A 15199-nucleotide genomic window follows, 5' to 3' on the forward strand; every position below is an offset into this window, starting at 1 on the left:
CGTGTTTTGCTACAAACTTCATATATTACCTCAATCTAAGAATGTCATAAAATAAACATGCATGTAAAGCTATGAACAATGGAATGAGGAAAATATGGTAAATTTTGATTATTCTCTTTGGAAGAAAGAATTCCTCGTATACAAATATGCACCAGCTATGTTTGTAATCGGAACACTGAATGAAGAAGATCGATACCAAAAAGTAGTCGGGAGGTAAACTCAAGTAGCTCTTAGAATGACTTGACTACAATATGATCTCCTCTTGCACACTAACATTTAGCGTCTTGTTTGGTAACACAATGCTCTTGATCACCACCACTTCGTCTTCTACAGTCACGGATTCTCCTGCATTGAAACAGAATTAATGAGCGAGAATGAGGAATGCAGGAAACAAACGTAAATACACACGTCCGAAAAGCAAGTACCTAGAATGGTTATTCCAAGTTTCGCACCATATTCTCCATCCGCCTGTAAATAAACATCGTACAGCTTTGTTAGAATTCATAAGCCTATTATTCTTAATAAAAGCAATACAGCTGCTAAACAACTTAATGTAGTGTTTGGAAACAAGTATTTCATTTCAAATTATAGATTTTAATTATGAAATTATAAATGAAGGATTTGAGAATGATAAGGGTTGGGTAGTCATTTTCAAATTCTCAATTAATTACTTTAAAAACTATGGTGGAATTTGATCCAAATTCAAATTTGAAAAATTTTGATTGACAAACAATAAATTTAAATGAATTCCAAATTTTCAAATGAAATTATTGTTCCCAAACATAGCATAAGTATACTTCATGGACGACGAAGGAATTAACCCAACAATTATAAGATAGAAGAAGATTAAGGAGGAAAACATATGTACTTCTTAGTTAGAATAGTATTATACGGGGCTGAATATAGAGTAGTTCACGTTTATTTATTTTGATTCGTAAGGATGATCCCACATTGTTCGAACTAGAGGTGTTCTTCGGGTCATCGGGTTGATTTCAGGTCGTTTCAAAATCGGCTCTTGTATCCACATTGACTTTTACGTTTTTTGAAATTCATTTTGAAGTCGGGTTAACTTGGGTTTTGTTATAAGGTTGAGTAAATATCGGGTCATCGGGTCTGTGAAATAAGGCTTTGGAATACTTGCTCTGTTTCTAAATCTGGTATTCAAAATGAAGACATTAGTCAATTCTACGCATACAGCACCCAATACTTGACACATATATTTTGTGTACCTGGATTCGGGACCATTTCCCAATTGAAGATTTCCACCCAACAATTGAATGGATGACAACTGCATTATCCTGAGAAATCCAATATCAGGGATCAATTTATGCATTACATAACATCGACATTTCAGATTGTTCAATATGCGTGAGTCTCACCTTGATTTCAACATCATCTAGAATAATACAGTTGATAAGCCTTGCACCAGGTCCAACACGAGCATTAGCGGAGATTGAAACATTTGGACCGATCTATCATCAACCAAGAGAAACCAACTAAAGTGAAAAAATCCAGCACCGAGTTCGCTTATCAAACCATACATCATACAGGCACAAAGATTATACCTTAGCACTGGGATTTATTTTAGCCGAGGGATGGATGTATACATCACCAATGATGTTTGCATTTTTTGTACCATCACCACTTGCCAAAAGATGCGGGGAAGTGAACCGAAATTGGTTAAGATAGAGACCGGAACATTTCAGAGACATTCTGCAAGAAGCGTCAACTCGTTAAGGGTGGGATGAAAGAAAGATTTGTCACCAAGTTGACATTTGTTGAAATCGTTCTTACCCGGGAGTCTTGATTTGCTCCCAGAAGTCCATGGTCTCGTATGTATACAACTGCTTCTTTCCAGCGAGAGGAGTCAAAATGTCTTGGTCAAGTCTCACAAAATCAGAGGGCAGACTCCTGTGAAAGAAACAGGAAGTATTTTCAGTACAGAAAACTTTTTAGACTCGACAATTAAATTTTTGAGAACTAGGAGTACATAACAGTTTCACAAGATTCGCTCATTGTTTTGCGAATCGCAAATTGAAAAATGCAAATCATGGTTGGTTTAGGCTATTTTTGAACCATTTTGAGCGAATCTCGAATCCATAAGGCGAACTAACTAGCGAATTGTGTTTCACTGGTACATAAACTCAACTCTCAAGAAAACAATCCTTAATGGAAAAGGAAATGACAGCCAACACTAGGTTATTTTTAGCTTCTTATATCATCAGATAATTCAACTAATTTTGGGCATACTCAGGCAATCAGTGGGAAATGTTCAGTTGGTGAACCAAACGATCCTTAATGGAAAAGGAAATGACAATCAAAACATCAGCCTAGTGATATAGCCAGGTTAAAGTGTTGATTTATCGATCAAACTTATGTAGACACATTCATTTTGAATTTCTGTAGCCCAATACAAGGATCAAGGATATGCTTTTATGAACACTTACTAAGGGTAGCACCAAAAAAGTCCCGAGTAGGAAGGAATGTTCTAGCTCTGTTGAAGGTCCACGAGTAAACAAAATCATAACGGAAACAAGGTTTTTTAAAGTTTCCAGGTTAAGGGGTAAAGATCTGATACAAGCTAAAGTCAATATCAGAAGAAGTAAAGTCATTCTAGAGTAATAGAAGAACGAGTTATTGACATTCACACTATCTAAAATTGTATAGTTCTTCCCAAGTTCCATATATCTAGATTTAGTCCCTAATCCAATTTGAGGGATAAATTGAGTGCGCGGATTTCTCTTTGCCCTCTCCTTGGAGGGGGCACGGATATGAATTATGATATGTCTGCTACCCTCCTTTTTTGGATCCTGACTTGTGGGGGATACTGGGTTGATGACTTTGACTCTAACTCCAATTTCAATTATAACGGAAGATAGTAGTTTGGAAAGCCACAAGCAGGCACAACTCTGAGACTGAGAGATTGTCAAAGGACAATGTGCTAGTATATCATTCATCAAATGAAGACATGATAAAAACAGACCAACACAAAACTCTATAGTTAACAGCTATAAGTAAAAATACTTTTAAAACAAAGAGAAGGAGAAAAATTATACTTTGTAGCTGATTGCAGTGCTTCAAAGCTGGATACACGTCTCAAATTAGCTGCAGAGAAAAGTTTAATATATGCGAGCAGTGTAACATACCATGCACCAACATTCAAAGATACAATTATACATCATTCTCACGAAAACATTGAGCTAAGCATAATCCAGCTTTCTGGACAAAACTCAATTATGCATTTCCATCCATTATTGAAATGTATGAATTTTTTATACTTATCAAGTCAATTGTCGTGTAAATAAAATTAGCAAAAGGATTTAAAAATAAATAAATACCATTTCATCTTTCTGTAACATTGACTTTTTTTTGACACAATTCATTTACAAATATCTCTCCCATGAGTTTCTATTGGTGCCAAATGAGAAAAAAATGAAAAATTTAAAAGTTTCATGTCTCACTACCAGATATGTAAAAACAATAACATGTGTAAAACACTCACAAACTGTTAATAGTAATCACTTTCCAAATTTGTAGTTTTTGATAGTATATGATCAACGGAAGTGTCAGAAAAAATAACAGAATCACCTAATGGGGTCAACGTCCTCCTCTAGTCTAGATGTGGTATTGATGCTATGAATCTTTATTGAAGCTTTAATGGAGGTTTACAATGATTGTTCAAAGGGTTGGAGAAGAGAGGGTGCGAGATTAAGGATTACACTAAGAGAGAGAGAGAATGAGTATTAGGAAGTACCTAACATCAACTAACTAATGTGTTTTGGGGGCACTTATAGATTATAATCCAATACACTTACAATAATCAAAGAGCAAAAGTAGAGCACGAAGAAACACGAGACATACGTAAAAGCCAAGTTGACTTTTCTAGTGGGCACCAGGAAAGCCAACTCAGTTTAATTTTGCTGGAAAATTCCTCCTGAATTTCTTTAAAGCCGAATCGGGTTTTGATCCTTCTTCACTTTGATGTCACATTATTGATCCCATCAATACACTAACCATTCCCTAATCATGTCCATGTGCCCATACACGAGTCCTAAGGACTCAAGGCACCAAATACAACATTTTGAAATTAAATTTACCCACATGAGCTTGTTAACTTTACCCGCATATTACTTTCTCTATCATTTCCACTCTCTAAAAATGTTGGCACACATGATGTTTTTTCATTCCATTCTCTCTATAAAGTTATTGGTCCACAAATTTCTAGACTAACAAGTAACAAATGGTGATAGAGAACAGACCCAAGTCCATCCTTGCAAAAGAATGAGAAATAAAGTTTCTCGAGTTACAACACCGCCAAAAGATGTCCAATTGCATACCATTACTATTCAAAATTAAAATCCTGGAGATAATGTAGGCAATAAGCGTAACACAGCAGATGGAAGAGCCAAGGACAGCATTGAGAAGTGAATAAATATAACGGCTCTGAATGGTCACCTGAATCTTTCCTATGCTTTGAGACACCTTGAATGGCTGCAAATATATCTGGTGTAAAAGCATAGACCCCACAATTTATTCTATCACTAACCTGCAAGGGACAACCATATTAAATGGAATCAAAAGACAAATCAAGGAAATCGGAAGATCAAAGATGCGACTGTTTCACGATCTAAAGATGCACCTAATAATGTTAACATATACTTAGACAATTAAAAGATTAGGAGTCAAGCTTAAGAAATCAGACATACAAAGGTTTCCGGCCTCTCAGTGTAATGCAGAACCTCATTGGTGACAGGATCAGCAACCAATTCACCAAACTGATTGGCAGACTCCGCAGAAACCTGCCAGTTACAAAACCCGAAACCTAAACATGTCGAAACACTAAAACATACATATGAAATGAACCAAAAATGACTGTGTTCCGCCAAAAAGATTCACAGAGAGAATTGACTAACCTTGCTAACTAATATAGTTCCCATTCCTCCATACTTTTTGTGAGCCTCTGGACATCGATATCAGAATTGTAAAAACGGAGCGATGATGAGCAAATGATGAGCGATGATGAGCGACATCGATATAGTGCCACAAATTAGTAACTTACCAAGCATCTCCGGCAATGGGAAACTACAACAAACATCACAATTCAACAAGAATATTTGCGACTGCAAGAAAACAAAGAATGTTGATCAGATGTAAGCTTCTATAGAACAACACATTGATAAGTGATTTATGTCGAGTTTACATCCTCAATAGCTCAAAAAATCGATCCATTTTTCATCACAAAATTACAAAAAGCGAAAGGGAGAGGTTACTAAACTGGACTATCTTCCATGATTATATCCCTGAAATTGTAAAGCCCACCTGCAGAACCATGAGGTTTATCTTCTCTCAAGTATCTACAAACACAATGAGGAAAGTTCGATAAGCGACAACAGTCCAATATAATGCTTTAAATTTTAGCAAGAAAACTACAAGGCCATAATAGGATCAAAAAAGAACTCACCTGACAGGAACTCTCAGCGCATTAGAAATGGAAGATACATATAATGCAAATTCCCGTTCTTCATAAAAACCAACCAAGTAGATTTGTGCTAGGTTTGGAATCTACCATCAATTCAAAAGTAAAATATAAGTTTGTATAATTTGATGGAGCCAAAGATTTATAATTCTTAGGTTTATTCTAATGAACTATATAAGAATGACTCATTTGACTAAATCATGTGCATTTCTCGTATACATGAAGTTGCGGATAATGTTGCGTACATGAGTAATTAAGAAGTCTAAGGTTGCGTACATCCATGATCAGACCCCTAAAACCCCGCCTTAGTTGGAGATTAGTATTGAGGTAAGTGTCGCATGATTTGCTAATCTCCTCACGAATCGCAAATTAAAAAAAGCGAATTATGGACGGTTTTGGGTTATTCTTGGGCAAATTTGAGCGAATCGCATTAAGAAAGCGAACTAGCTAGCGAATTATGTTACGCTGATTGGGATAATTGGATGTTGTAAATGTTGTATTAATAAATCACTAATCAAGATGTAAAACCTAAGAAGAATATCCAGAAGGCCAGAAAAGATTAAACTTGAAACAAACCACTACCAAATTAGTGAAAGACTTTACCCTTTTACAAGCAGAAATTGGATGGTGAACCATAGGTTGTCCAGCTAATGGAAAAAGAGGTTTTGGTATATTCAAAGACAATGGCCTAAATCGAGTACCTATCAAACAAAAAACAACAAATTCTTCAACTTTGGTATAAAATGAGCAAATTTGCCAGCAAAACAACCCACATTAATTCAAATATATCATAAAGCTCAATAAAGATAAAAACACTTTACAATAAATGAGATTTATAGACAATTTAAATCAAACCCAGAATTACGAAGGGGAAATTAAATACCTTTAGTGGGTCCACCCACCATGATCACGGCTACAACTTTATCATACGAGCTTCCTGCCATTGCTAAGATCAATAAATTTCACAGATAAAGGACTTAAATTTAATGGATAAACAGATAAATCAAAAGTCTTGTAGGGATTAAAATGCGTAGTTTTTCCAAATTGAATGAAATCTGAAATGGGTTATTCAATCAGAGGAAGAAGAATTGCCCAGAAAAGGAAGTAAGATAGTAGAGAGGACAGAAAGAGCTGGAGTAGGATGTAAGAGTGAGGATAATGGAGATCTAATTGATATTCTTCAATATAAGGTGGTTGATTATTTTACACATAAAGAAGAAAGGTAGGTAGTTTCGCAATGCTTTTAAGTACTCTGCTGAAGGTAACTCCCAAATCCAAAAGTTCCATAATGGAATATCAACAACACTATCTATGTTTCGAAAACAACGTAAAATTATCACTAATAACAATCACATTGTTAAAACTCAATTATTTTCAAAGGTATTTAATGTTGTATTTATTGTTTACCCCTGTACAAATCCAATAAATTGGTACGAAATGAAAATCTAATTAGCTCTGACTTAATTAAAACTTAATATTTTATCTGTTGTGAGTAAAATTGTTAGATATGAGAACTCATGATCAAATAAAAGATGGATAAGGATTAAGGTCATTAGAAATAAAGTTCTACTTTGAATATGCTAGACCACATGAAATTTAAACATAAAACATTAATAGATTATAATTTAAGAGTGATTATAAAATTATTAAAAATTATTCCACATGTTAGATGATAATTGGTAAGATTTATAATTTTTTAAAGTTGTTATAGTTATTTCAAAAGATTGTTAAATAAAAACATAAGAGGAAGTGTAAAAAAAATTAAAAAACACTGATAGATAGACATGCTTTTTATATGCTAGCATATCTAGTCATAATATTAAAATCATTTAGTTTTTAAATTGATAAAAAATGATATTCACGAGAAGTGATGATGGTATTTTAAATTGAACTAAACACGAATGATAAATACTAACTGTATTATTTTGGGTGTGATATATATTACACTTTTATATTATTTGAGATTTTATTTGTGTTGAATTATATAAATTGCTTCAAGTTAAATTTGGGATCTTACTTAGTATTATAACACAAGAATATGTTTTTATGTTGTATTATCTTTTTTTCTTTTGGTAAACTTGGTTGAGCTAGTGAGCAAGATTACTACATATACATACCATGAACAAAATTTTGATTCTAGTGCATCAATGTACACTCAAGTATAGTCTAAATTTTTTTGCATCGTAAGGTAGGAAGAAAAGAATTCGATGAAAATTAAATTCAGAATCTTATCTAAAAAATATGGTACTTATTCCAACTAAAACAAAATTCAATTGTCATATCTTGTCTATATTAGTTAATACTAGATTGCACAACAAATTCATCATAGAACATAAACAAAATCAGAGGCACCTCTGAATTTTTTAGATGAGCTTGTTTACTTCCTATGATGAAAACATTTATAATGTTGTTGTTACATAGGCCATATGCAATATGCCATATCCAACCTCTTATGTTTATTCAACTCATCTCATTCTCATAAATCTAAGTTTAACAATCAAAGTGGACACTCTAATGAATGTGAACCAGAAGATACTCTGCAATCTTATGAACCATTGAATGTTCTCATACTACATCGCAATCTCGTGTTCCACTCGAGTCTCGAAGTTCGAAGAACAAACCCAAGAAAAAGAGTTGAACCACTAAAGAAAAGAAAAATTGTACATAGCTTCAAAGATCAAAGAAGGTGATTAATAGGGTAATGTAGATTGTGAAGCAACCATACAAAAGCTCCCCAAACTACACCCCCTTTATTCAAACTAACACGAGGAGCTCTCATCTTTTACGGCTTTATGATAGTGATTTGAGAAGTTGCTGAACTCTGCTCACAACTTCGAAGGAGACTTGTACCATCCCCATGGTTCATCGGAAATATATTCAGTCACTTGTTTGATATTCAAGTAATTCTCGATACCCCTGCAGAACAATTAAGCATCATAGTTCCACATCAAGAAGGATAAAACAGCAGTTCGCAAGAATCAGAACGTCAAACAAATTTGTGCATAAAATTTACATTATGTTGCAAACTATACAGTTATGCAAATTGAATTAGGGGAGTGAAGAAATCAGGAAGGAGCAAATCTCATCCAGGAAAATATTTTGTCCAGATATGTTTTTCGTTAGATACTTTTAAAAGGGATATTATCAAAATACTTTCTGTGAGCTGTCCCTTCAGATGAAAGTAAGTGGACATAACAAAAAGACGAGCTTACTGACAGAAAAATTGCAAAAAAGAAATGGTCTTACCATTCCCCGAGTTCACGTCCAAAACCGCTACGCTTCGTGCCTCCCCATGGAGCTTGGCAAAAGCATGGTTGTGAGCAGTTAACCCACACAATTCCAGCTTGCAATGCCTGCATAATAGCACAAAATACAATTTACGATAAAATGTGGTCTTGGCATTTTCTGAAAACTTTCAAAGCACAAACAAACCTTAACAGTAGAGGTATTCAAAACAGACTCGACGACCCGACATTCACCCGACTTTATAACTGAACCCAATTTGACCGACTTAAAAATAGATATACAACTATGTAAAAACCAATTTGGACACAAAACCCGGTTTGAACCGACCCGAAAACAACCCCATGACCCGAATGAACACCTCTACTCAACAGTCCTCACCTTTGTTATTCTCTCACACCTATCAAGATCTTTTGATAACACAGCAGCCCCTAAACCATACCTGTGAAACATAGTGATAGGTCAGAATAAGATTCTAGAAGATAAAGCAAAATAAGAACAGGGGCATAATAAAGGCATGGCTCTTAAAACGTATTTTTGGGCTATTTGAAATAACTTACTGAGTATCATTAGCCAGTTCAATTGCTTCGTCTTCAGAACTAAAGGTTTTAACACATAAGACCGGGCCGAAAACTTCCTCCCTCCATATTTGCATGGATGTGGAGACATCACTTATAATTGTTGGTTCAACATAATACCCTTTCTTCAAATGCTGCACGATTCCACTAAAAGAGTAAGATTACATAAACCACATTGACGGATGATTAAAATATGTCCATTAGTTTTACCTCGGGACGGGAACCTCCACACAATATAGTTGCACCCTCACTCTTTGCTGTTGAAATGAACTTCAAAACTTTTTCATACTGAAGCCCACAAAATAAATATAAGCAACCATTCATCTCGGAATAGTTAGAGCTAAAAACACAAAAGTAACAATTATGCATACCTGACTCTTACTCACAACAGGACCAAGTCGACAGCCTTCCTCAAACGGGTCAGAGATCTTTATGTTTTTGCACCATTTTACAAGTCTATCTAAAAATTCAGCTGCAATGCTTTCCTGAAATGATTCGCAAGAGCATATTTTTAAATATAGACAAAATTCAACACATCGAAAATCAGGCAATATTCCGTGGTAATGGATGCTTACATGCACAAGTAATCTCGAAGTTGCACTGCAAATTTGACCATTTGTCCAAAAACAGCCAAAAGCAGTCCATTCAGCAGCTGTTCAATTTGAAAAAACTTTTTAACGTATTAGAAAAAAGAACACGTGTTTGATAAAGATCTACATGAGACGAATAACTAATGTTGTCTGTTCTTAAAGAAACCAACCTTTATCCAAATCAACATCTTCGAAGATAATGATAGGACTTTTCCCTCCAAGTTCTAATGTAACAGGCTGCAGTTCATGTTAAAAATGTTATAGAAAGAAATCAAATTAAGTTACATCAAAGCTTTCATGAAGTAATTTGTGACATACCTTGACCAATTGGGCAGCGGACGACATAACCTTGCTACCAGTAGCCGTACTCCCAGTAAATGCAACCTGTCAAGCAGATAAGTGATTAAAATGAACAGGAAAGGAAAGTTCACATCTACAGATTCATTTTACATAAATGCACTCAAAATATAACCTTGTCAACATCAGGATGGCAAGCTAACGGCCCACCAGCTTCTGGACCTAATCCTGTTAAAATATTTAATACGCCAGGAGGTAGTCCCACTTCTCTGCACACTTCAGCCAATTCTAGGCATGTTCTGAAATCAAAAGTCAAAATTTTCAAAGAACAGAAATATCAGTATCACTTTAAGAGTGAAGTTCAGAGAATGCCAGATCCAGAATAAAACTTACACGGATGCCAGTTCTGATGGCTTAAGTACAGCTGAGCAACCAGCAGCAAGAGCTGGAGCAACTTTCCATGTGGCCATTAGAAGTGGATAATTCCTTCAATGAAGTAGATGAAACATTAAACATCACATTTCCAAAACCTCATAACAAGAAGAAGTTCAATGCACAAGGAAAAATATACAAAAAAAAAAGGAAGAAAAACTGAAATAAGACCCAAAATCTTTGTGTTTAAATTAAGTGATCCTTCAGTAAAGAGTTGCAACTTGCAAGCATGAAATGTCAAAAAAAACTTATACGTTATTGTCCATCCCTTCTCTCTTGTGTTCACCAAAAATATATGTTCCGCAAAAAAAATAATCAGTCAACGAATAAAATTGATTGTGAGATATCCTGTTGTGCACTTGCACTTCCTCCATTCATTAGACAAGTTGCCTTATCTGATTAATATCGATCCCTTTACAGATTTGATGAAGCCAAGAAATGAAAGAATTGTCATATTTGTTTCAATTTCACAGTTTATTATTGGAGGAAAGAGTGCTGTCCATACTAACCAAGGAGAAATCAATCCAACAACACCAATGGGTTGTTTAAGCACATGGCATTTGAAAGTGTCCATAGGAAGGGCAATTGGAGCCTTTTGTTTAGCATCAAGGGCTTCTGCTTGATCGGCATAATATTCAAAACATCCAGCAACATCATCCTGGAAAACCCTAGTTAATACTCGGGAAAGAAACAGTATTTAGAATATATATAAACAATACTACAACATAAACCTACAATGTCCCATGCTGCTTCATCCAGTGGTTTTCCACAATCCATGGCTTCAAGTTTTGCAAAATACTCCTTTTTCTCTGTTATCTACAAGTAAAATTAGAGAGCAGGCTCAGGAATGGATAAAGTAAAACTGTAAGGCCTAAAGCAGAAGCAAAATGCAAAAATATCATCCACATCACACATAGAGCAAAGCATCGCACTGTCTCGCAACCGTTTTGTAACGGTTTTTGATATTACCAAGACTAAAATATAGGCCGAGGCAACCAGAAAAGCCATTCTGCGACCGTTACGGCGTTACCGCAATCAGGACTGAAACCTTATTTTTGCGCCTTGACAACAGTGCGTTGCGGCAGTATTATATATAGAAAAAACTTGAGGTTAAAGAGACCATGATATAGGCCACAGCAACTGCACAATTATCCACATTGGTTGTGAAAGTGGTTTCGCGACCTAATCGCAACTGTGACCCTTGCCACAACCGCGACCGAACTTGAGATTTTTCTCTACGGCGGGAAGTCCACACCTAAGCCTATGTAATGAGCAATCTTGTTTATGACCATAGTACCCTTGCATATATTCAAATGGTGATCTTCTAGTCCAGAAAGCTATGTCTCTGTGAGGCTTGGGAGAAAGGACTAGAAAACACCACACTTAATTGTTACATGGGAGACAGGAGACAGGAATGGGATGTGGGAAGTGTGAGAATCGGAATGAAACATTCTTTGTGCACGGTCACTTGATGCTTATCATAGTGAGTCTTGAACACTTGATTCCTTACCAAAAGATGAATGTACAATCCATAAAGTTAATATGTACAAGTGACTCTTGATCTTGAAGTCTCAAAAAAAGTTGCATGAAGGTGACCCTCAAAGGTATTAATATCTAATTCTTGAGAAAGTAAATGAGAAATAGGTCCATACTGAGTACTGACCTCTCAATACCCCCTTAGAGAACACATTTGAATTAGAATATGGTAGTGACATACTTGATGAATCAGGATGTTATCAACAGAAACAATACATCCAAATGCTTTATAATTCAAGTACTTTATCTCCTTAGCGAAGCAAATATTTCAAAGATAAAATATTCCATAAAACCTTATGCAACAAAACCAAGCAAGAGTACAAATCTAAGGTCAAACCTTTCAGAAGACTTAAAACACTACAAACGTTTGTACCTTATCCATATCTCTCTTACAACTCTAAAAACAATGGTGTACAAATGAAAAATTCAACATGACTGGAATTAACCAATTTCCGGAGATGTATACGAAATTACAGCATATGTAAGCATCTTTATCTTCTTTGAAAATTGACTAGACATTATTATCACTAGGTCTCAGTTTTATTGCTAGAGGATCAAATTCTCCCATTACATAATCTTCATGCTCACTCAAAATGCAAAATCTGCTCACAAGCAAGCAATTAACACATACCCAAATGATATTCAAAAAAAAAAAAAAAGAACACTCCCACACCCAAATGGAGTGTATACTACTCATACATCCATGTTTACCATAAAGATAGAAACTTTGTAAATCCAAAGTTAATATGTTTTTCAAGAGAGAATCCTTGAGACTCATTTGAAAAGAATGGTAAAAGATTGTCATAAATAGGTGATCACAACTCTCTTGAAGAGATAAAATATGAGGACAAATAATAAGGTTGTGAGGCTATAATTCAACCTTATAATCATCCCTAATGACATTTCAGCAATGGAAATAACTGCTTTGTTTTAATTGATCCTAATCTTTTGGGATTAAGGTTTTGACATTATTGCTGTTAAAAGTTTAAAATAATTGCTTTCTTTGGCAAGCAATTTCAATTAGCTTAACACTCGATGATGTAGTTGGAAATTCATCCCAATTGAAGGTGACTGGTAACGAGCAACAGATTAAGCTAGCCTTGGGTTAAACTGAAAAGTTACAATGCACCAAATACTAATAATCTCAATCCCAAAACAAACGAACATAAAATCGCAACAAGAATTTGAAAATAAAGAAAAATGGGTCATTCGTGTGGGTCCGATGTAAAGAGAAAAAACTTACTCAAAAGGGTATATTCTTCGTGTTGAAACATACTGTTGAAGAACATTTTGCAACTGTGCTCAAGCTCCCCAAGGTCGAAATGACAAAATCTACCAACTTCGTATTTGGTTGTTGATATTAATAGTGAAATGATAACCAAATTTAATGTAATTTAGCTATAACTTGACAAGATTTATGATCATGTATGTTGCACTCGAATTATTTTTTTCTTCGCAAAGTTCATTTCCATCCATTACCAGTTTACCACTTGAAAAGATGGTAATCGATATTAATGGCAAATTGTGAAGTAACATACATGGTTGGGTTGGGATGACAGCTTATTACGATGGAAATGGCATGACATATTTTTTTACATCCTCACTAACACTATCTAAAACCAATAAACAAACGTCCCATAAAAATTGTCCCTCCCTTCAATAAAAGGCTTCACCTTACTTTTAGGAAAATGCCAACTTTGTAATGGGATACACGGATTATTACCTACATTAAGAAGTCGTACGCCTTTCGATGTCAATGTACAGTTTTCATTTTAGATAATTTATCTGCTAGTTTTATCGATACTTATATTTCTATTATTATCAGGATCACTCCTCCATTCCAATCAAACAAAACTAACAAACAAAAGTGCCGGCTTGAGGCATTTTTTATTTGGATGGTGCGACCAACATCCGAACTATTGGTCATTGAAGATATCAAGAACACAAATAGATCAAGACTCGACACAGGACCATAAAATCAAATCAGATCAAATAAGACCCTAAAATACATACTTTTGCAGCAATGGCCCGAAGGTACTTAGCACGATGAGCTCCAGATGCAGACGCCCAATCTTCTCCTTTGTTCCTCTTAAGTGCTCTTCTAGCTGCAGCGACTGCAAGCTCGACATCTTCAGCAGTAGCAGCCGGAATATCACCTAAAAACCCAAATGATGATGAATGCAAACTTCAATCACCAATAGATGGATCAACAACAATGTAAAAGTCTTAATCCCTAAAAATTAGAGTCGCATACATGAACCTATAGCAACAATGTATAGATCCTTTAACTTAGTTTCAATCGCAAAATCATATCATCACCAAACAAATTCAAACCCCACATAGAAAATCAGATTTTAACCAATACCCAGTTAAAAAAAAAAAAACCTTTAAATCCGAAAAAAAGAATTCCAGTTCCAATTACCAATAAAGCACATCATCATCATCCATAAATCCCAGAACCCATGAAAAAAATATAAAGTAAAAGCATTTCTATCATCATAGTCTAATCTAGAACTAACTTCATAAGAACATTCAAAATACTATATGAAGGAGAAGTTCAATGTTTTGGATCTTTGTCGGTTTTGTTTTGATAATCATGTGCAGAAGTTGGATAAAAAATAAAGGGGGAAAGTAAACAAACCAATGATCTCCTCAGTAGAAGGATTGATGATAGGGATGCGATTTTTCTTGATGGGTTCTCTCCATTCTCCATCAATGAATAGCTGGCGCGAAGGTACGGGGATCGCCATTTTTTGTAAGGAAAAATCAGTTGAAGTTGGAAGTAAAAAGTAAGAAGTAAACAGTGTTGATAGGCTCAACCGCTCAAGAATCAAGAGATTGACCAAGACTCCAAGAGTATTTCAAGATGTGAATACGTGATCGTCTTTTTGTTAGGCAAGTCCGATGGCGAGGTTATACGTATCTTTGGTGGGGCCATATGCAATAACAAATTAAATTGTATAAGAGCGCTATACAAATTAAATTGTATCTTTGGTGGGGCCATATTGCAGAGGTACGAGGGTAAGAAATGATAAAGACAAGAAGTG

The 15199-nt window shown here is 35.1% G+C and overlaps 2 protein-coding genes across 2 annotated transcripts; both read right to left on the reverse strand.

Annotated features, from left to right (window-relative positions):
* Positions 1–84: 84 nt before the first annotated feature.
* Positions 85–6815, reverse strand: LOC130798648 (uncharacterized). Its single transcript, XM_057661722.1, has 15 exons — positions 6360–6815; positions 6080–6177; positions 5462–5562; positions 5276–5354; positions 5060–5120; positions 4914–4960; positions 4707–4799; positions 4456–4546; positions 3057–3105; positions 1795–1911; positions 1566–1713; positions 1380–1472; positions 1230–1298; positions 426–468; positions 85–345 (listed from the first exon to the last, which is right to left on the reverse strand). The coding sequence occupies exons 1-15, from the start codon at positions 6418–6420 to the stop codon at positions 245–247; spliced, it is 1251 nt and encodes a 416-aa protein (XP_057517705.1). The 5' UTR covers positions 6421–6815; the 3' UTR covers positions 85–244.
* A 1176-nt stretch (positions 6816–7991) lies between these two features.
* On the reverse strand, positions 7992–15075 carry LOC130798650 (betaine aldehyde dehydrogenase, chloroplastic). The gene is made up of 15 exons (XM_057661725.1): positions 14794–15075; positions 14166–14308; positions 11352–11432; positions 11126–11274; positions 10578–10670; positions 10360–10483; positions 10206–10271; positions 10058–10124; positions 9873–9949; positions 9669–9782; positions 9508–9585; positions 9280–9431; positions 9101–9161; positions 8723–8829; positions 7992–8392 (listed from the first exon to the last, which is right to left on the reverse strand). Exons 1-15 carry the CDS (start codon positions 14900–14902, stop codon positions 8302–8304), a joined length of 1512 nt encoding a protein of 503 aa, XP_057517708.1. The 5' UTR covers positions 14903–15075; the 3' UTR covers positions 7992–8301.
* Between the last annotated feature and the right edge of the window lie 124 nt (positions 15076–15199).

Source organism: Amaranthus tricolor, chromosome 13, assembly GCF_026212465.1.
Source record: "Amaranthus tricolor cultivar Red isolate AtriRed21 chromosome 13, ASM2621246v1, whole genome shotgun sequence".
Classification (NCBI taxonomy): Eukaryota; Viridiplantae; Streptophyta; class Magnoliopsida; order Caryophyllales; family Amaranthaceae; genus Amaranthus; species Amaranthus tricolor.